We start from the raw sequence: 15,435 nt of genomic DNA on the forward strand, positions 1-15,435 counted from the left end.
GTGTGTGTGACTCGGAGGGGAACTTGGAGGTGGCGGTGTTCCCGTGCGCCTGCTGCCCTTGTCCTTCTAGGTGGAAGAGCTGGCGGGTTTGGGAGGTGCTGCCGAAGAAGCCTTGGCGAGTTGCTGCAGTGCATCTTGTAGATGGTCCACACTGCAGCCACGGTGCGCCGGTGGTGGAGGGAGTGAATGTTTAAGGTGGTGGACGGGGTGCCGATCAAGCGGGCTGCTTTGTCCTGGATGGTGTCGAGCTTCTCGAGTGTCATTGGAGCTGCACTCATCCAGGCAAGTGGAGAGTATTCCATCACACTCCTGACTTGTGCCTTGTAGATGGTGGAAAGGCTTTTGGGAGTCAGGTGAGACATTCGCCACAGAATACCCAGCCTCTGACCTGCTCTTGTTGCCACAGTATGTGTGTGGCTGGTCCAGTTAAGTTTCTGGTCAATGGCGACCCCCCAGGATGTTGATGGTGGGGGATTTGGCGATGGTAATGCCGTTGAATGTCAAGGGGCGGTGGTTGGACTCTCTCTTGTTAAGTGTTAGTCATTGCCTGGCGCGAATGTTACCTGCCACTTATCAGCCCAAGCCTGAACGTCGTCCAGGTCTTGTTGCAGGCGGGGGAAGACCAGAACTGGAGGCCGTCAATACAAGACAAGTCAATAAATTCAATCAATCAGGAATTTAGGAGAAACTTCTTTACCCAGAGAGTGGCAAGAATGTGGAACTCGCTACCACAGCGAGTGGGACCGGAACCCACCACATTCTGACCCCAGCCAAGCCGACACAAACTTCTCCATGGGGCTTTCAAGGCACGATACAAGTGGGAATTTATCAATTGCATTGGGTGGAAACCTCCCCCCCCCACCCCGTCGGTTGTCCGTACCTTCAGCTCCTGCAGCTGGTCTGGCTCGTACAGCTTGGAGGACACGGCCTGTGCCAGGAAGGCGTCCAGCTCGAATCTGTGCAAAATCCTGGTGCCCGGCCACTGCATCATGTACCTGAAAGACAAGCGGCAAAACCCCAGGGTAACTGGAAGGGAGCGAGGTCCGAGCCGGGGTTGGGGGCAAGGCACCCGAATTCAGCGCACTGCCAAGGCAAGAAAGAGTTGGAGGGATTAGGGGCTGTCAATATAAGAGAGTCACTAATAAATCCAATGGGGAATTCAGGAGAAACTTCTTTCCCCAGAGAGTGGTGAGAATGTGGAACTCGCTACCACAGGGAGTGGTCGAGGCGAATAGCAGAGATGTGTTTATCTCGCTTCCCCTTAAATACATGAGGGAGAAGGGAATAGGAGATGGTGATGGGGTGAGGTGAAGTAGAAACACACACACACACAGACCGAGGGTCTCACACACACACACACAGACCGAGGGTCTCACACACAGACAGACCGAGGGTCTCACACACAGACAGACCGAGGGTCTCACACACAGACAACAGACCGAGGGTCTCACACACACACACAGACCGAGGGTCTCTCACACACACACAGACCGAGGGTCTCACACACACACACAGACCGAGGGTCTCACACACACACAGACAGACCGAGGGTCTCACACACACACACACAGACCGAGGGTCTCACACACACACACACAGACCGAGGGTCTCACACACACACACACACAGACAGACCGAGGGTCTCACACACACAGACAGACCGAGGGTCTCACACACACACACAGACAGACCGAGGGTCTCACACACACACACACACAGACAGACCGAGGGTCTCACACACACACACAGACAGACCGAGGGTCTCACACACACACACACACACACAGACAGACCGAGGGTCTCACACACACACACACACAGACAGACCGAGGGTCTCACACACACAACAGACAGAGGGTCTCTCACACACACACACAGAACGAGGGTCTCACACACACAAACAGACCGAGGGTCTCACACACACACATAGACCGAGGGTCTCACACACACACACAGACCGAGGGTCTCACACACACACAGACCGAGGGTCTCACACACACACACCCCGAGGGTCTCACACACACACACACACAGACCGAGGGTCTCTCACACACACACAGACCGAGGGTCTCTCACACACACACACACACACACACACAGACCGAGGGTCTCACACACACACAGACCGAGGGTCTCACACACACACAGACCGAGGGTCTCACACACACACAGACACACAGACCGAGGGTCTCACACACACACACACAGACCCACACACACAGACCCACACACACACACACACTCTGAGGGTCTCACACACACACAGATTGAGGGAATCGCCTGGCGATGGAAACTGGGCTCTTGCTGTTCTGTGTGTGGGGGATCAGCACAGGCCAGGGGTGAACATTGGGGCCACTCCCTCACCGGATCACTTGCTCCCTCACACTCACCGCAGGACGCAACAGAGCAACAGCAGGTGGGTGGGGATGTTGGCGGGGTTCAGCATCCCCGGCGTGTCCGACTTCATGCAGGCGAGGAAGGCCCTCATGCGCCGGTTCTTGTCTTCCACGGCCTTGCCCAGCCACAGCTTCTTCAGGTTGGGGCAGGTCCACTCCCGGAAGGTCAGGCCCGTCACCAGCTCGGGGGTCTGGGGCGACTTGCCCTTGTAGGCCGACCACTCCTTGATAATGACCGGGGGCACTGCAGGGGGAAGAAATAGAGAGATTTAAATACAGTCCACACAGTGTATTGCTGTTAACCCAATTCACCGGCGAGAAGCGTTAGATGGCAATACCGTCGCAGGCTGTACCATCTTCTGCTGTTAAAAGTTACTCAAAGCGCTGACAGTGATGATGATTTTAACGTACAGTATTTGAATCAGCCCCTTATTTAAAGTTAACACAGGAGAAGGCCGTTCAGCCCCTCGAGCCTGTTACATTAGGAACAGGAGGAGGCCATTCAGCCCCTCGAGCCTGTTACATTAGGAACAGGAGGAGGCCATTCAGGTCCCTGGAGCCTGTTCCACCATTTAATTAGATCACAGCTGATCTGTATCTCAACTGTGAGGCGCAGTGCCCGGATACCGGGTGAGGACGTCAGCGAGCGTGCATCTCACAGCCAGTTGGATTTGAGGGGGGGGGGGGGGGGGGGGGGGGGAGAAAGACTCCCATCTCTCCAGCGCCTTTCCCCACCTCGGGACGTCCCAAACGCTTCACAGCCAATGAAGGACTTTTTTTGAAGTGCGGTCACCGTTGGAATCGCAGCAGTCAATTTGTGCACAGCAAGCTCCCACAAACAACAATGTGATAATGACCAGATCATCTGTGTTTAGTGATGTTGGTTGAGGGATAAATATTGGCCCCAGGACACCGGGGAGAACTCCCCCTGCTCTTCTTCCAATAGTGGCCGTGGGATCTTTTACGTCCAACTGAGGGGGCAGACGGGGCCTCGGTCTAACGTCAAACGCCTCGCGACCGTCAACCGCTAAACATTAATAGTACCTTCCACGGGAAGCCTCCTCCTCATGGCCAGCCGCTCTGCCCGCCTCTGGGTCTCGGACAGGCTGAAGAGCACGCCGTAGACATACTGTCGGGCTGACCTGTACAGCAGGGTGGCAGGGGGCAAGTCATTATTGGCCTCGTCCTCGATGCAGACAGGGAGCTTCACCTCGCCCTGGGAGAGGGGGGAAAAACGCACAAATTAATCCATGAAGGAAAACTCGGCATTCACATCAACAAGCTCAATCCACACCCCCCGAGCCTGCTTACTTTTTCCAATATTGAACGAAAAGGGGCAGCACCGTCGGAGGGGCGGTACCGAGGGAGCGTCGCACTGTCGGAGGGGCGGTACTGAGGGAGCGCCGCACTGTCGGAGGGGCGGTGCCGAGGGATCTTGCATCTTTAAATACATGCACACATACATTTGAACAGAAGAATACATTGTGGATTACACGGTACAAGTCTCCTGCCCTTCTGAACTCCTGCACCCTCTGGTTTACTACATGCATTAACTATCCGAGTCGCCACTCCGTGTACAAAAGTACGGGTCCCTCACACTTAACTGTCAAAAATAGAAATAACGCCAGCCACTTCACGCTGTTTTCTTCTGACCCACAGTTAAGAATTGACAAGTACCTGAATATTCCCTGCCCATAGGATAATTGACATGTAAACGACCCGAGGGTCTCCAACATAAGACTATAAGACAGTGCAGCATCTGACTTACCCTGGGCACCGCCACAGGAGATCAGTTAGTATAAGTTGAGCCGCCTTTAAGAGATGAACATAGATGCAGAAACTTACAGCGCAGGAGGCGGCCATTCGGCCCATCGTACCTGTGCCGGCTCTTTGAACGAGCTCTCCAATTAGTCCCACTACCCCCCTGCTCTTTCCCCACAGCCCGGCACATTTTTCCCCGTCAAGTATTTCTCCAATTCCCCCTTTTGAAAGTTACTATTGAATCCGCTCCCACCGCCCTTTCAGGCAGCGCATTCCAGATCACAACAACTCGCTGCGTAAAAAACATTCTCCTCATCTCCCCTCTGGTTCTTTTACCGATTATCTTCAATCTGTGTCCTCTGGTTACCGACCCTCCTGCCACTGGAAACAGTTTCTCCTTATTTACTCCATCAAAACCCTTCATGATTTTGAACACCTCTATTAAATCTCCCCTTAACCTTCTCTGCTCCAAGGAGAACAATCCCAGCTTCTCCAGTCTCTCCACATCACTGAAGTCCCTCATCCCTGGTACCATTCTGGTCAATCTCCCCTTAACCTTCTCTGCTCCAAGGAGAACAACCCCAGCTTCTCCAGATCACTGAAGTCCCTCATCCCCGGTTCCATTCTGGTCAATCTCCCCTTAACCTTCTCTGCTCTAAGGAGAACAACCCCAGTTTCTCCAGGCGTGCAATCTCTTTGCGTATACGCCCTCGCTCTTTCCAAGATCGCCGCTGGCACTTACCATCGTCAGGATCTGATAGATGTAAGGGTACATGAGCCCCTTCCTGTGCCTGTGGTCTGCCACACGCAGGACCTCCGGAGCGACCAGGGGCAGTGGCGGGGTGGTGATGTCCATGTGGTTTCTGGTTTGCATGGAGAGCAGTGACGGGATGTGTGCGGTGGGGTTGACGGGGGCGGGGCCCGCATCCTGTGCCGCAGGAGCTGAAGACCGCACGCTCCCGGCCTTGGCTTCGGGGACTCCCTGCACCAAACAAAGAATCATACAATCAGACAGCGCAGGAGGGGGCCATTCGGCCCATCATGCCTGTGCCGGCTCTTTGAACGAGCTCTCATAGAAACATAGAAGATAGGAGCAGGAGTAAGCCATTCGGCCCCTCAAGCCTGCTCCGCCATTGAATGAGATCATGGCTGATCATCCAAATTCAGTACCCTGTCCCTGCCTTCTCCCCATATCCCTTGATCCCTTTAGCCTTAAGAAATATATCCAACTCCTTCTTGAATAGATTTAATAAATTGGCCTCCACTGCCTTGTGTGGTAGAGAATTCCACAGGTTCACCACTCTCTGGGTGAAGAAATTCCTTCTCATCAGTCCTAAATGGCTTACCCCTTATCCTTAGACTGTGACCCCTGGTTCTGGACTCCCCGACCATCGGGAACATCCTTCCTGCATCTAGTCTGTCTAGTCCTGTTAGAATTTTATAAGTTTCAATGAGATCCCCTCTCATTCTTCTAAACTCCAGCGAGTATAAGCCCAATCAACCCAATCTCTCTTCATACGTCATTCCTGCCATCCCAGGTATCAGCCTGGTGAATCTTCGCTGAACTCCCTCCTTGGCAAGGACATCCTTCCTCAGATAAGGCGACCAAAACTGCACACAATACTCAAGGTGTGGTCTCACCAAGGCCCTGTACAACTGCAGTAAGATATCCTTGTTCCTGTACTCGAATCCTCTCGCTACGAAGGCCAACATACCATTTACCTTCTTAACCGCCTGCTGCACCTGCAAGCTCTCCAATTAGTCCCACTCCCCCCCGCTCTTTCCCCACAGCCCGGCACATTTTTCCCCGTCAAGTATTTATCCAATTCCCTTTTGAAAGTTACTATTGAATCTGCTCCCACCGCCTTTTCAGGCAGCGCGTTCCAGATCACAACAACTCACTGCGTAAAAAACAATAAAGAACATACGGAGCAATCCAATGAAAATTTATACAGCACCTCCCTCTCTCTCGAAAACAGCGTTCACCTCGTCGTGATTAAGCGCTCCGAACCGCGCACAGCCCCCCTCCCTGCCCAGCCCAGCGGGAGGTCCGGCCAACACCCGCTACAACAATCCCGTGGCAATGAAGGACGGGCTGGGTTACCTCGGGGCCGCTTTTCTCAGGGATCTTGCTCGGGCCCAGAGCGGCGCCTCCAGCTTCCCACTTGGCTTTGTGTTGAGAAGATTGTTCGGTGAGGTGGCTGAAAAAAACGAGAGAGTCCACCGATTAATCCACACAGGCAGAGTCCAATTACACGCGCATAGACAGAACTCCCGCTGGGAGCAGGAGCGTTGCACTGGAATGTCGGTTAGTCTCCCTATCGGCACTACATTTCATCGTGAATTCTGTGCTTATTGAAAATCTGAACGCTAGGGCATTGAATTAACTTACCCCTCCACCGACCCAAGTTAGATACAGACTGAAGCTCCCTTCACATTGCCCCAAATACTCTATCTAACCCGCGCTGTACCTGCCCTGGGAGTGTTTGATGGGGACAGTGTAGAGGGAGCTTTACTCTGTATCTAACCCCGTGCTGTACCTGCCCTGGGAGTGTTTGATGGGACAGTATAGAGTGAGCTTTACTCTGTATCTAACCCGTGCTGTACCTGCCCTGGGAGTGTTTGATGGGACAGTGTAGAGGGAGCTTTACTCTGTATCTAACCCGTGCTGTACCTGCCCTGGGAGTGTTTGATGGGACAGTGTAGAGGGAGCTTTACTCTGTATCTAACCCATGCTGTACCTGCCCTGGGAGTGTTTGATGGGGACAGTGTAGAGGGAGCTTTACTCTGTATCTAACCCGTGCTGTACCTGCCCTGGGAGTGTTTGATGGGGACAGTGTAGAGGGAGCTTTACTCTGTATCCCTGTGGTAGCGAGTTCCACATTCTCTCCATTTTCTGGGTAAAGAAGTTCCTCCTGAATTTCTGATGGGGTTTATTAGTGACTGTCTTATATTGATGGCCCCTAGTTCTGGTCTCCCCCACAAGTGGAAACATTTTCTCTACGTCTACCCTATCGAACTCTTTCATAAATTTAAAGACCTCTATCAGGTCACCCCTCGGCCTTCTCTTTTCTAGAGAAAAGGACCCCAGCCTGTTGAGCCTTTCCTGATACTTAGAACCTCGCAGTTCTGGTCTCATGCTTGTGAATTTTTTTTTGCATCTTCTCCAGCGACTCTCTAATTTTTATAATATGGAGACCTGAACTGTGCACGGTGCTCCAAGTGTGGTCTAACCAAGGTATACGGAGACCAGGACTGTGCACAGTGCTCCAAGTGTGGTCTAACCAAGGTATGTGGAGACCAGAACTGTGCACAGTGCTCCAAGTGCAGTCTAACCAAGGTATATGGAGACCAGAACTGTGCACGGTGCACCAAGTGTGGTCTAACCAAGGTATATGGAGACCAGAACTGTGCACGGTGCTCCAAGTGCGGTCTAACCAGCGTTCGATACAGGTTTAACATAACCTCTCTGCTTTTCAATTCAATCCCTCCAGAAATAAACCCCAGTGCTTGTTTATTTTATAATCGGCCGTATTAACCTGCGTCGCTACTTTTAGAGGAAAGAGGCAGAGGTCAGTCTGCCCTGAGGAGCGAGAACCTCTCAGTTCTGCCATCAATCTTTTGTGCACCTTCTGCGGTGTCGGGAGTTGGCCAGGCCCCCTATTAAAATTAAATCAATCATCAGGGGACAGGAGCCATTTTATTCCAGTATAATCTCGGCCGACGGGTCGAACTCTAACGCGCGTGCGGTGAATGCAGCGAAGACTTACTTGGCCGTGTTGCTGCCGCTCTGGTCATCGCCGTCCGAGGAAGAGGAGGGCGAAGAGTTGGGGAGAGGCGACGGCGATTCTTTGGCGGGGGGTGCGTGGTTGGAGACCCTGGCCGGGGCCGGCGGGCCGTAGGGGCCGGACCAGTCGCCGAACGGCTTGCCGGGCCGTGGGAGGGGGCCGTCGGGCTTGGCTGCACCGGGGTCGAAGGGGGGCCCGTGTATCAGTGGGCCCTGGGAGGGCGGGTAGGCGACGGTGGGGCCCGGGCCCGGCGGGAAGGGCTGGAACGGCAGCTTCTGCATCATCGGCGGCGGGAACTTGGCAAGAGATGAAAGGGAGACTGGAGTTAGAACAAGAACTCTCTCGCGTCATGGTGCCAACACGCAGCTTACACCCAGGCCTCAATTACAGCAAATAAACCAGTCGATTGGCCGTGGCAAGTCTCAGTGTGGCTCTCTCTCCAATTCCAGTGACCTCTCTCTCTCTCTCTCCCCAATTCCAGTGACCTCTCTCTCTCTCCAATTCCAGTGACCTCTCTCTCTCTCTATCCCCAATTCCAGTGACCTCTCTCTCCAATTCCAGTGACCTCTCTCTCTCTCTCTCCAATTCCAGTGACCTCTCTCTCTCTCTCTCCAATTCCAGTGACCTCTCTCTCTCTCTCTCCCCAATTCCAGTGACCTCTCTCTCTCCCCCCAATTCCAGTGACCTCTCTCGCTCCCCAATTCCAGTGACCTCTCTCTCCCCAATTCCAGTGACCTCTCTCTCTCTCCCCAATTCCAGTGACCTCTCGCTCTCCCCCCAATTCCAGTGACCTCTCTCTCTCCCCAATTCCAGTGACCTCTCTCTCTCCCCAATTCCAGTGACCTCTCGCTCTCTCCAATTCCAGTGACCTCTCTCTCCCTCCAATTCCAGTGACCTCTCTCTCCCTCCAATTCCAGTGACCTCTCTCTCTCTCCAATTCCAGTGACCTCTCTCTCTCGCCAATTCCAGTGACCTACCTCTCTCTCTCCAATTCCAGTGACCTCTCTCTCCCCAATTCCAGTGACCTCTCTCTCTCCAATTCCAGTGACCTCTCTCTCTCCAATTCCAGTGACCTCTCTCTCCAATTCCAGTGACCTCTCCCCAATTCCAGTGACCTCTCTCTCCAATTCCAGTGACCTCTCTCTCTCTCTCTCTCCAATTCCAGTGACCTCTCTCTCTCTCCAATTCCAGTGACCTCTCTCTCTCCCCAATTCCAGTGACCTCTCTCTCTCCAATTCCAGTGACCTCTCTCTCCAATTCCAGTGACCTCTCTCCCCAATTCCAGTGACCTCTCTCTCCAATTCCAGTGACCTCTCTCTCTCTCTCTCTCCAATTCCAGTGACCTCTCTCTCTCTCCAATTCCAGTGACCTCTCTCTCTCCCCAATTCCAGTGACCTCTCTCTCTCCAATTCCAGTGACCTCTCTCTCCCCAATTCCAGTGACCTCTCTCCCCAATTCCAGTGACCTCTCTCTCTCTCTCTCCCCCCAATTCCAGTGACCTCTCTCTCTCTCTCTCCAATTCCAGTGACCTCTCTCTCTCCCCCCAATTCCAGTGACCTCTCTCGCTCCCCAATTCCAGTGACCTCTCTCTCTCCCCAATTCCAGTGACCTCTCTCTCTCCCCAATTCCAGTGACCTCTCGCTCTCCCCCCAATTCCAGTGACCTCTCTCTCCCCAATTCCAGTGACCTCTCTCTCCCCAATTCCAGTGACCTCTCGCTCTCTCCAATTCCAGTGACCTCTCTCTCCCTCCAATTCCAGTGACCTCTCTCTCCCTCCAATTCCAGTGACCTCTCTCTCTCTCCAATTCCAGTGACCTCTCTCTCCCCAATTCCAGTGACCTCTCTCTCCAATTCCAGTGACCTCTCTCTCTCCAATTCCAGTGACCTTTCTCTCTCCCCAATTCCAGTGACCTCTCTCTCCAATTCCAGTGACCTCTCTCTCCAATTCCAGTGACCTCTCTCTCTCTCTCTCCAATTCCAGTGACCTCTCTCTCTCTCTCTCCCCAATTCCAGTGACCTCTCTCTCTCCAATTCCAGTGACCTCTCTCTCTCTCCCCCCAATTCCAGTGACCTCTCTCTCCCCAATTCCAGTGACCTCTCTCTCTCCAATTCCAGTGACCTCTCTCTCTCTCTCTCCAATTCCAGTGACCTCTCTCCCCAATTCCAGTGACCTCTCTCTCTCCCCAATTCCAGTGACCTCTCTCTCTCCAATTCCAGTGACCTCTCTCTCTCTCTCCAATTCCAGTGACCTCTCTCCCCAATTCCAGTGACCTTTCTCTCTCCCCAATTCGTGACCTTTCTCTCCCCAATTCCAGTGACCTCTCTCTCTCTCATTCCAGTGACCTCTCTCTCTCTCTCCCCCCAATTCCAGTGACCTCTCTCTCCAATTCCAGTGACCTCTCTCTCCAATTCCAGTGACCTCTCTCGCCCCCAATTCCAGTGACCTCTCTCTCTCCCCCCAATTCCAGTGACCTCTCTCTCTCCAATTCCAGTGACCTCTCTCTCCAATTCCAGTGACCTCTCTCTCTCCAATTCCAGTGACCTCTCTCTCTCTCTCCAATTCCAGTGACCTCTCTCTCCAATTCGTGACCTCTCTCTCTCTCCCCCCAATTCCAGTGACCTCTCTCCCCAATTCCAGTGACCTCTCTCTCCCTCCAATTCCAGTGACCTCTCTCTCTCCAATTCCAGTGACCTCTCTCTCCAATTCCAGTGACCTCTCTCTCTCCAATTCGTGACCGCTCTCTCTCGCCAATTCCAGTGACCTACCTCTCTCTCCCCAATTCCAGTGACCTCTCTCTCTCCCCAATTCCAGTGACCTCTCTCTCTCTCCAATTCCAGTGACCTTTCTCTCTCCCCAATTCCAGTGACCTCTCTCTCCAATTCCAGTGACCTCTCTCTCTCTCCAATTCCAGTGACCTCTCTCCCCAATTCCAGTGACCTCGCTCTCTCTCCAATTCCAGTGACCTCGCTCTCTCTCCAATTCCAGTGACCTCTCTCTCTCTCTCCAATTCCAGTGACCTCTCTCCCCAATTCCAGTGACCTCTCTCTCTCTCTCCAATTCCAGTGACCTCTCTCTCTCTCCAATTCCAGTGACCTCTCTCTCTCTCCAATTCGTGACCTCTCTCTCTCTCCAATTCCAGTGACCTCTCGCCAATTCCAGTGACCTACCTCTCTCTCCAATTCCAGTGACCTCTCTCTCCCCCCAATTCCAGTGACCTCTCTCTCTCTCTCTCTAATTCCAGTGACCTCTCTCTCTCTCCCCCCCCAATTCCAGTGACCTCTCTCTCCAATTCCAGTGACCTCTCTCTCCCCAATTCCAGTGACCTCTCTCTCCCCAATTCCAGTGACCTCTCTCTCTCTCATTCCAGTGACCTCTCTCTCTCTCCCCCCAATTCCAGTGACCTCTCTCTCCAATTCCAGTGACCTCTCTCTCCCCAATTCCAGTGACCTCTCTCTCCCCAATTCCAGTGACCTCTCTCTCTCTCATTCCAGTGACCTCTCTCTCTCTCCCCCCAATTCCAGTGACCTCTCTCTCCAATTCCAGTGACCTCTCTCTCCCCAATTCCAGTGACCTCTCTCTCCCCAATTCCAGTGACCTCTCTCCCCAATTCCAGTGACCTCTCTCTCTCTCATTCCAGTGACCTCTCTCCCCCCAATTCCAGTGACCTCTCTCTCCAATTCCAGTGACCTCTCTCGCCCCCAATTCCAGTGACCCCTCTCTCCCCAATTCGTGACCTCTCTCCCCCCAATTCCAGTGACCTCTCTCCCCCCAATTCCAGTGACCTCTCTCTCTCCAATTCCAGTGACCTCTCTCTCTCCAATTCCAGTGACCTCTCTCTCTCCAATTTCAGTGACCTCTCCCCCCCCAATTCCAGTGACCTCTCTCTCTCCAATTCCAGTGACCCCTCTCTCCCCAATTCCAGTGACCTCTCCCCAATTCCAGTGACCTCTCTCTCTCTCCAATTCCAGTGACCTTTCTCTCTCCCCAATTCCAGTGACCTCTCTCTCATTCCAGTGACCTCTCTCCCCCCCCAATTCCAGTGACCTCTCTCTCTCTCCAATTCCAGTGACCTCTCTCGCCCCCAATTCCAGTGACCTCTCTCCCCCCAATTCCAGTGACCTCTCTCTCTCCAATTCCAGTGACCTCCCTCTCTCCAATTCCAGTGACCCCTCTCTCTCCCCAATTCCAGTGACCTCTCTCTCTCTCCCCAATTCCAGTGACCTCTCGCTCTCCCCCCAATTCCAGTGACCTCTCTCGCTCCCCAATTCCAGTGACCTCTCTCTCTCCAATTCCAGTGACCTCTCCCCAATTCCAGTGACCTCTCTCTCTCTCCAATTCCAGTGACCTTTCTCTCTCCCCAATTCCAGTGACCTCTCTCTCTCATTCCAGTGACCTCTCTCCCCCCCCAATTCCAGTGACCTCTCTCTCTCTCCAATTCCAGTGACCTCTCTCGCCCCCAATTCCAGTGACCCCTCTCCCCAATTCGTGACCTCTCTCCCCCCAATTCCAGTGACCTCTCTCTCTCCAATTCCAGTGACCTCTCTCTCTCCAATTCCAGTGACCCCTCTCTCTCCCCAATTCCAGTGACCTCTCTCTCTCTCCCCAATTCCAGTGACCTCTCGCTCTCCCCCCAATTCCAGTGACCTCTCTCGCTCCCCAATTCCAGTGACCTCTCTCTCTCCCCAATTCCAGTGACCTCTCTCTCCCCAATTCCAGTGACCTCTCGCTCTCTCCAATTCCAGTGACCTCTCTCTCCCTCCAATTCCAGTGACCTCTCTCTCTCGCCAATTCCAGTGACCTCTCCCCAATTCCAGTGACCTTTCTCTCCCCAATTCGTGACCTTTCTCTCCCCAATTCCAGTGACCTCTCTCTCTCTCATTCCAGTGACCTCTCTCTCTCTCCCCCCAATTCCAGTGACCTCTCTCTCCAATTCCAGTGACCTCTCTCTCCAATTCCAGTGACCTCTCTCGCCCCCAATTCCAGTGACCTCTCTCTCTCCAATTCCAGTGACCTCTCTCTCCAATTCCAGTGACCTCTCTCTCTCTCTCCAATTCCAGTGACCTCTCTCTCTCTCCAATTCGTGACCTCTCTCTCTCTCCCCCCAATTCCAGTGACCTCTCTCCCCAATTCCAGTGACCTCTCTCCCTCCAATTCCAGTGACCTCTCTCTCTCCAATTCCAGTGACCTCTCTCTCCAATTCCAGTGACCTCTCTCTCTCCAATTCGTGACCGCTCTCTCTCGCCAATTCCAGTGACCTACCTCTCTCTCCCCAATTCCAGTGACCTCTCTCTCTCCCCAATTCCAGTGACCTCTCTCTCTCTCCAATTCCAGTGACCTTTCTCTCTCCCCAATTCCAGTGACCTCTCTCTCCAATTCCAGTGACCTCTCTCTCCAATTCCAGTGACCTCTCTCTCTCTCTCTCTCCAATTCCAGTGACCTCTCTCCCCAATTCCAGTGACCTCGCTCTCTCTCCAATTCCAGTGACCTCGCTCTCTCTCCAATTCCAGTGACCTCTCTCTCTCTCCAATTCCAGTGACCTCTCTCCCCAATTCCAGTGACCTCTCTCTCTCTCTCCAATTCCAGTGACCTCTCTCTCTCTCCAATTCCAGTGACCTCTCTCTCTCTCCAATTCGTGACCTCTCTCTCTCTCTCTCCAATTCCAGTGACCTCTCGCCAATTCCAGTGACCTACCTCTCTCTCCAATTCCAGTGACCTCTCTCTCTCCCCAATTCCAGTGACCTCTCTCTCTCCCCCCAATTCCAGTGACCTCTCTCTCTCTCTCTCTAATTCCAGTGACCTCTCTCTCTCTCCCCCCCCAATTCCAGTGACCTCTCTCTCCAATTCCAGTGACCTCTCTCCCCAATTCCAGTGACCTCTCTCTCCCCAATTCCAGTGACCTCTCTCTCTCTCATTCCAGTGACCTCTCTCTCTCGCCCCCCAATTCCAGTGACCTCTCTCTCCAATTCCAGTGACCTCTCTCTCCCCAATTCCAGTGACCTCTCTCTCCCCAATTCCAGTGACCTCTCTCTCTCTCATTCCAGTGACCTCTCCCCCCAATTCCAGTGACCTCTCTCTCCAATTCCAGTGACCTCTCTCGCCCCCAATTCCAGTGACCCCTCTCTCCCCAATTCGTGACCTCTCTCCCCCCAATTCCAGTGACCTCTCTCCCCCCAATTCCAGTGACCTCTCTCTCTCCAATTCCAGTGACCTCTCTCTCTCCAATTCCAGTGACCTCTCCCCCCCCAATTCCAGTGACCTCTCTCTCTCCAATTCCAGTGACCCCTCTCTCTCCCCAATTCCAGTGACCTCTCCCCAATTCCAGTGACCTCTCTCTCTCTCCAATTCCAGTGACCTTTCTCTCTCCCCAATTCCAGTGACCTCTCTCTCTCATTCCAGTGACCTCTCTCCCCCCCCAATTCCAGTGACCTCTCTCTCTCTCCAATTCCAGTGACCTCTCTCGCCCCCAATTCCAGTGACCTCTCTCGCCCCCAATTCCAGTGACCTCTCTCTCTCCAATTCCAGTGACCTCTCTCTCTCCAATTCCAGTGACCCCTCTCTCTCCCCAATTCCAGTGACCTCTCTCTCTCCCCAATTCCAGTGACCTCTCGCTCTCCCCCCAATTCCAGTGACCTCTCTCGCTCCCCAATTCCAGTGACCTCTCTCTCTCCAATTCCAGTGACCTCTCTCTCTCCACAATTCCAGTGACCTCTCCCCAATTCCAGTGACCTCTCTCTCTCTCCAATTCCAGTGACCTTTCTCTCTCCCCAATTCCAGTGACCTCTCTCCCCCCCCAATTCCAGTGACCTCTCTCTCTCTCCAATTCCAGTGACCTCTCTCGCCCCCAATTCCAGTGACCCCTCTCCCCAATTCGTGACCTCTCTCCCCCCAATTCCAGTGACCTCTCTCTCTCCAATTCCAGTGACCTCTCTCTCTCCAATTCCAGTGACCCCTCTCTCCCCAATTCCAGTGACCTCTCTCTCTCTCCCCAATTCCAGTGACCTCTCGCTCTCCCCCCAATTCCAGTGACCTCTCTCGCTCCCCAATTCCAGTGACCTCTCTCTCTCCCCAATTCCAGTGACCTCTCTCTCCCCAATTCCAGTGACCTCTCGCTCTCTCCAATTCCAGTGACCTCTCTCTCCCTCCAATTCCAGTGACCTCTCTCTCTCGCCAATTCCAGTGACCTACCTCTCTCTCTCCAATTCCAGTGACCTCTCTCTCCCCAATTCCAGTGACCTCTCTCTCTCCAATTCCAGTGACCTCTCTCCAATTCCAGTGACCTTTCTCTCCCCAATTCCAGTGACCTCTCTCTCCAATTCCAGTGACCTCTCTCTCTCTCTCTCTCCAATTCCAGTGACCTCTCTCTCTCTCCAATTCCAGTGACCTCTCTCTCTCTCTCTCTCCCCAATTCCAGTGACCTCTCTCTCTCCAATTCCAGTGACCTCTCTCTCTCCCCAATTCCAGTGACCTCTCTCTCTCCCCAATTCCAGTG

The 15,435-nt window shown here is 53.4% G+C and overlaps 1 protein-coding gene across 1 annotated transcript in view; it reads right to left on the reverse strand.

Moving 5' to 3' along the window:
• The window catches only part of LOC147086695 (constitutive coactivator of PPAR-gamma-like protein 2), a 44,117-nt gene that overhangs the window by 1,497 nt on the left and 27,185 nt on the right, over window positions 1-15,435 (reverse strand). The window contains exons 7-12 of the mRNA XM_085978302.1: window positions 7,928-8,241; window positions 6,262-6,358; window positions 4,900-5,139; window positions 3,441-3,612; window positions 2,391-2,640; window positions 863-995 (exon numbers count right to left, since the gene is read on the reverse strand). Of these exons, the coding sequence (XP_085834428.1) occupies window positions 863-995; window positions 2,391-2,640; window positions 3,441-3,612; window positions 4,900-5,139; window positions 6,262-6,358; window positions 7,928-8,241 (1,206 nt within the window). The remainder of the gene's footprint in view (window positions 1-862; window positions 996-2,390; window positions 2,641-3,440; window positions 3,613-4,899; window positions 5,140-6,261; window positions 6,359-7,927; window positions 8,242-15,435) is intronic.

Source organism: Somniosus microcephalus, unplaced genomic scaffold, assembly GCF_052327205.1.
Source record: "Somniosus microcephalus isolate GS21.2 unplaced genomic scaffold, FLI_Smic_1.0 unresolved_chr7, whole genome shotgun sequence".
Taxonomy (NCBI): domain Eukaryota; kingdom Metazoa; phylum Chordata; class Chondrichthyes; order Squaliformes; family Somniosidae; genus Somniosus; species Somniosus microcephalus.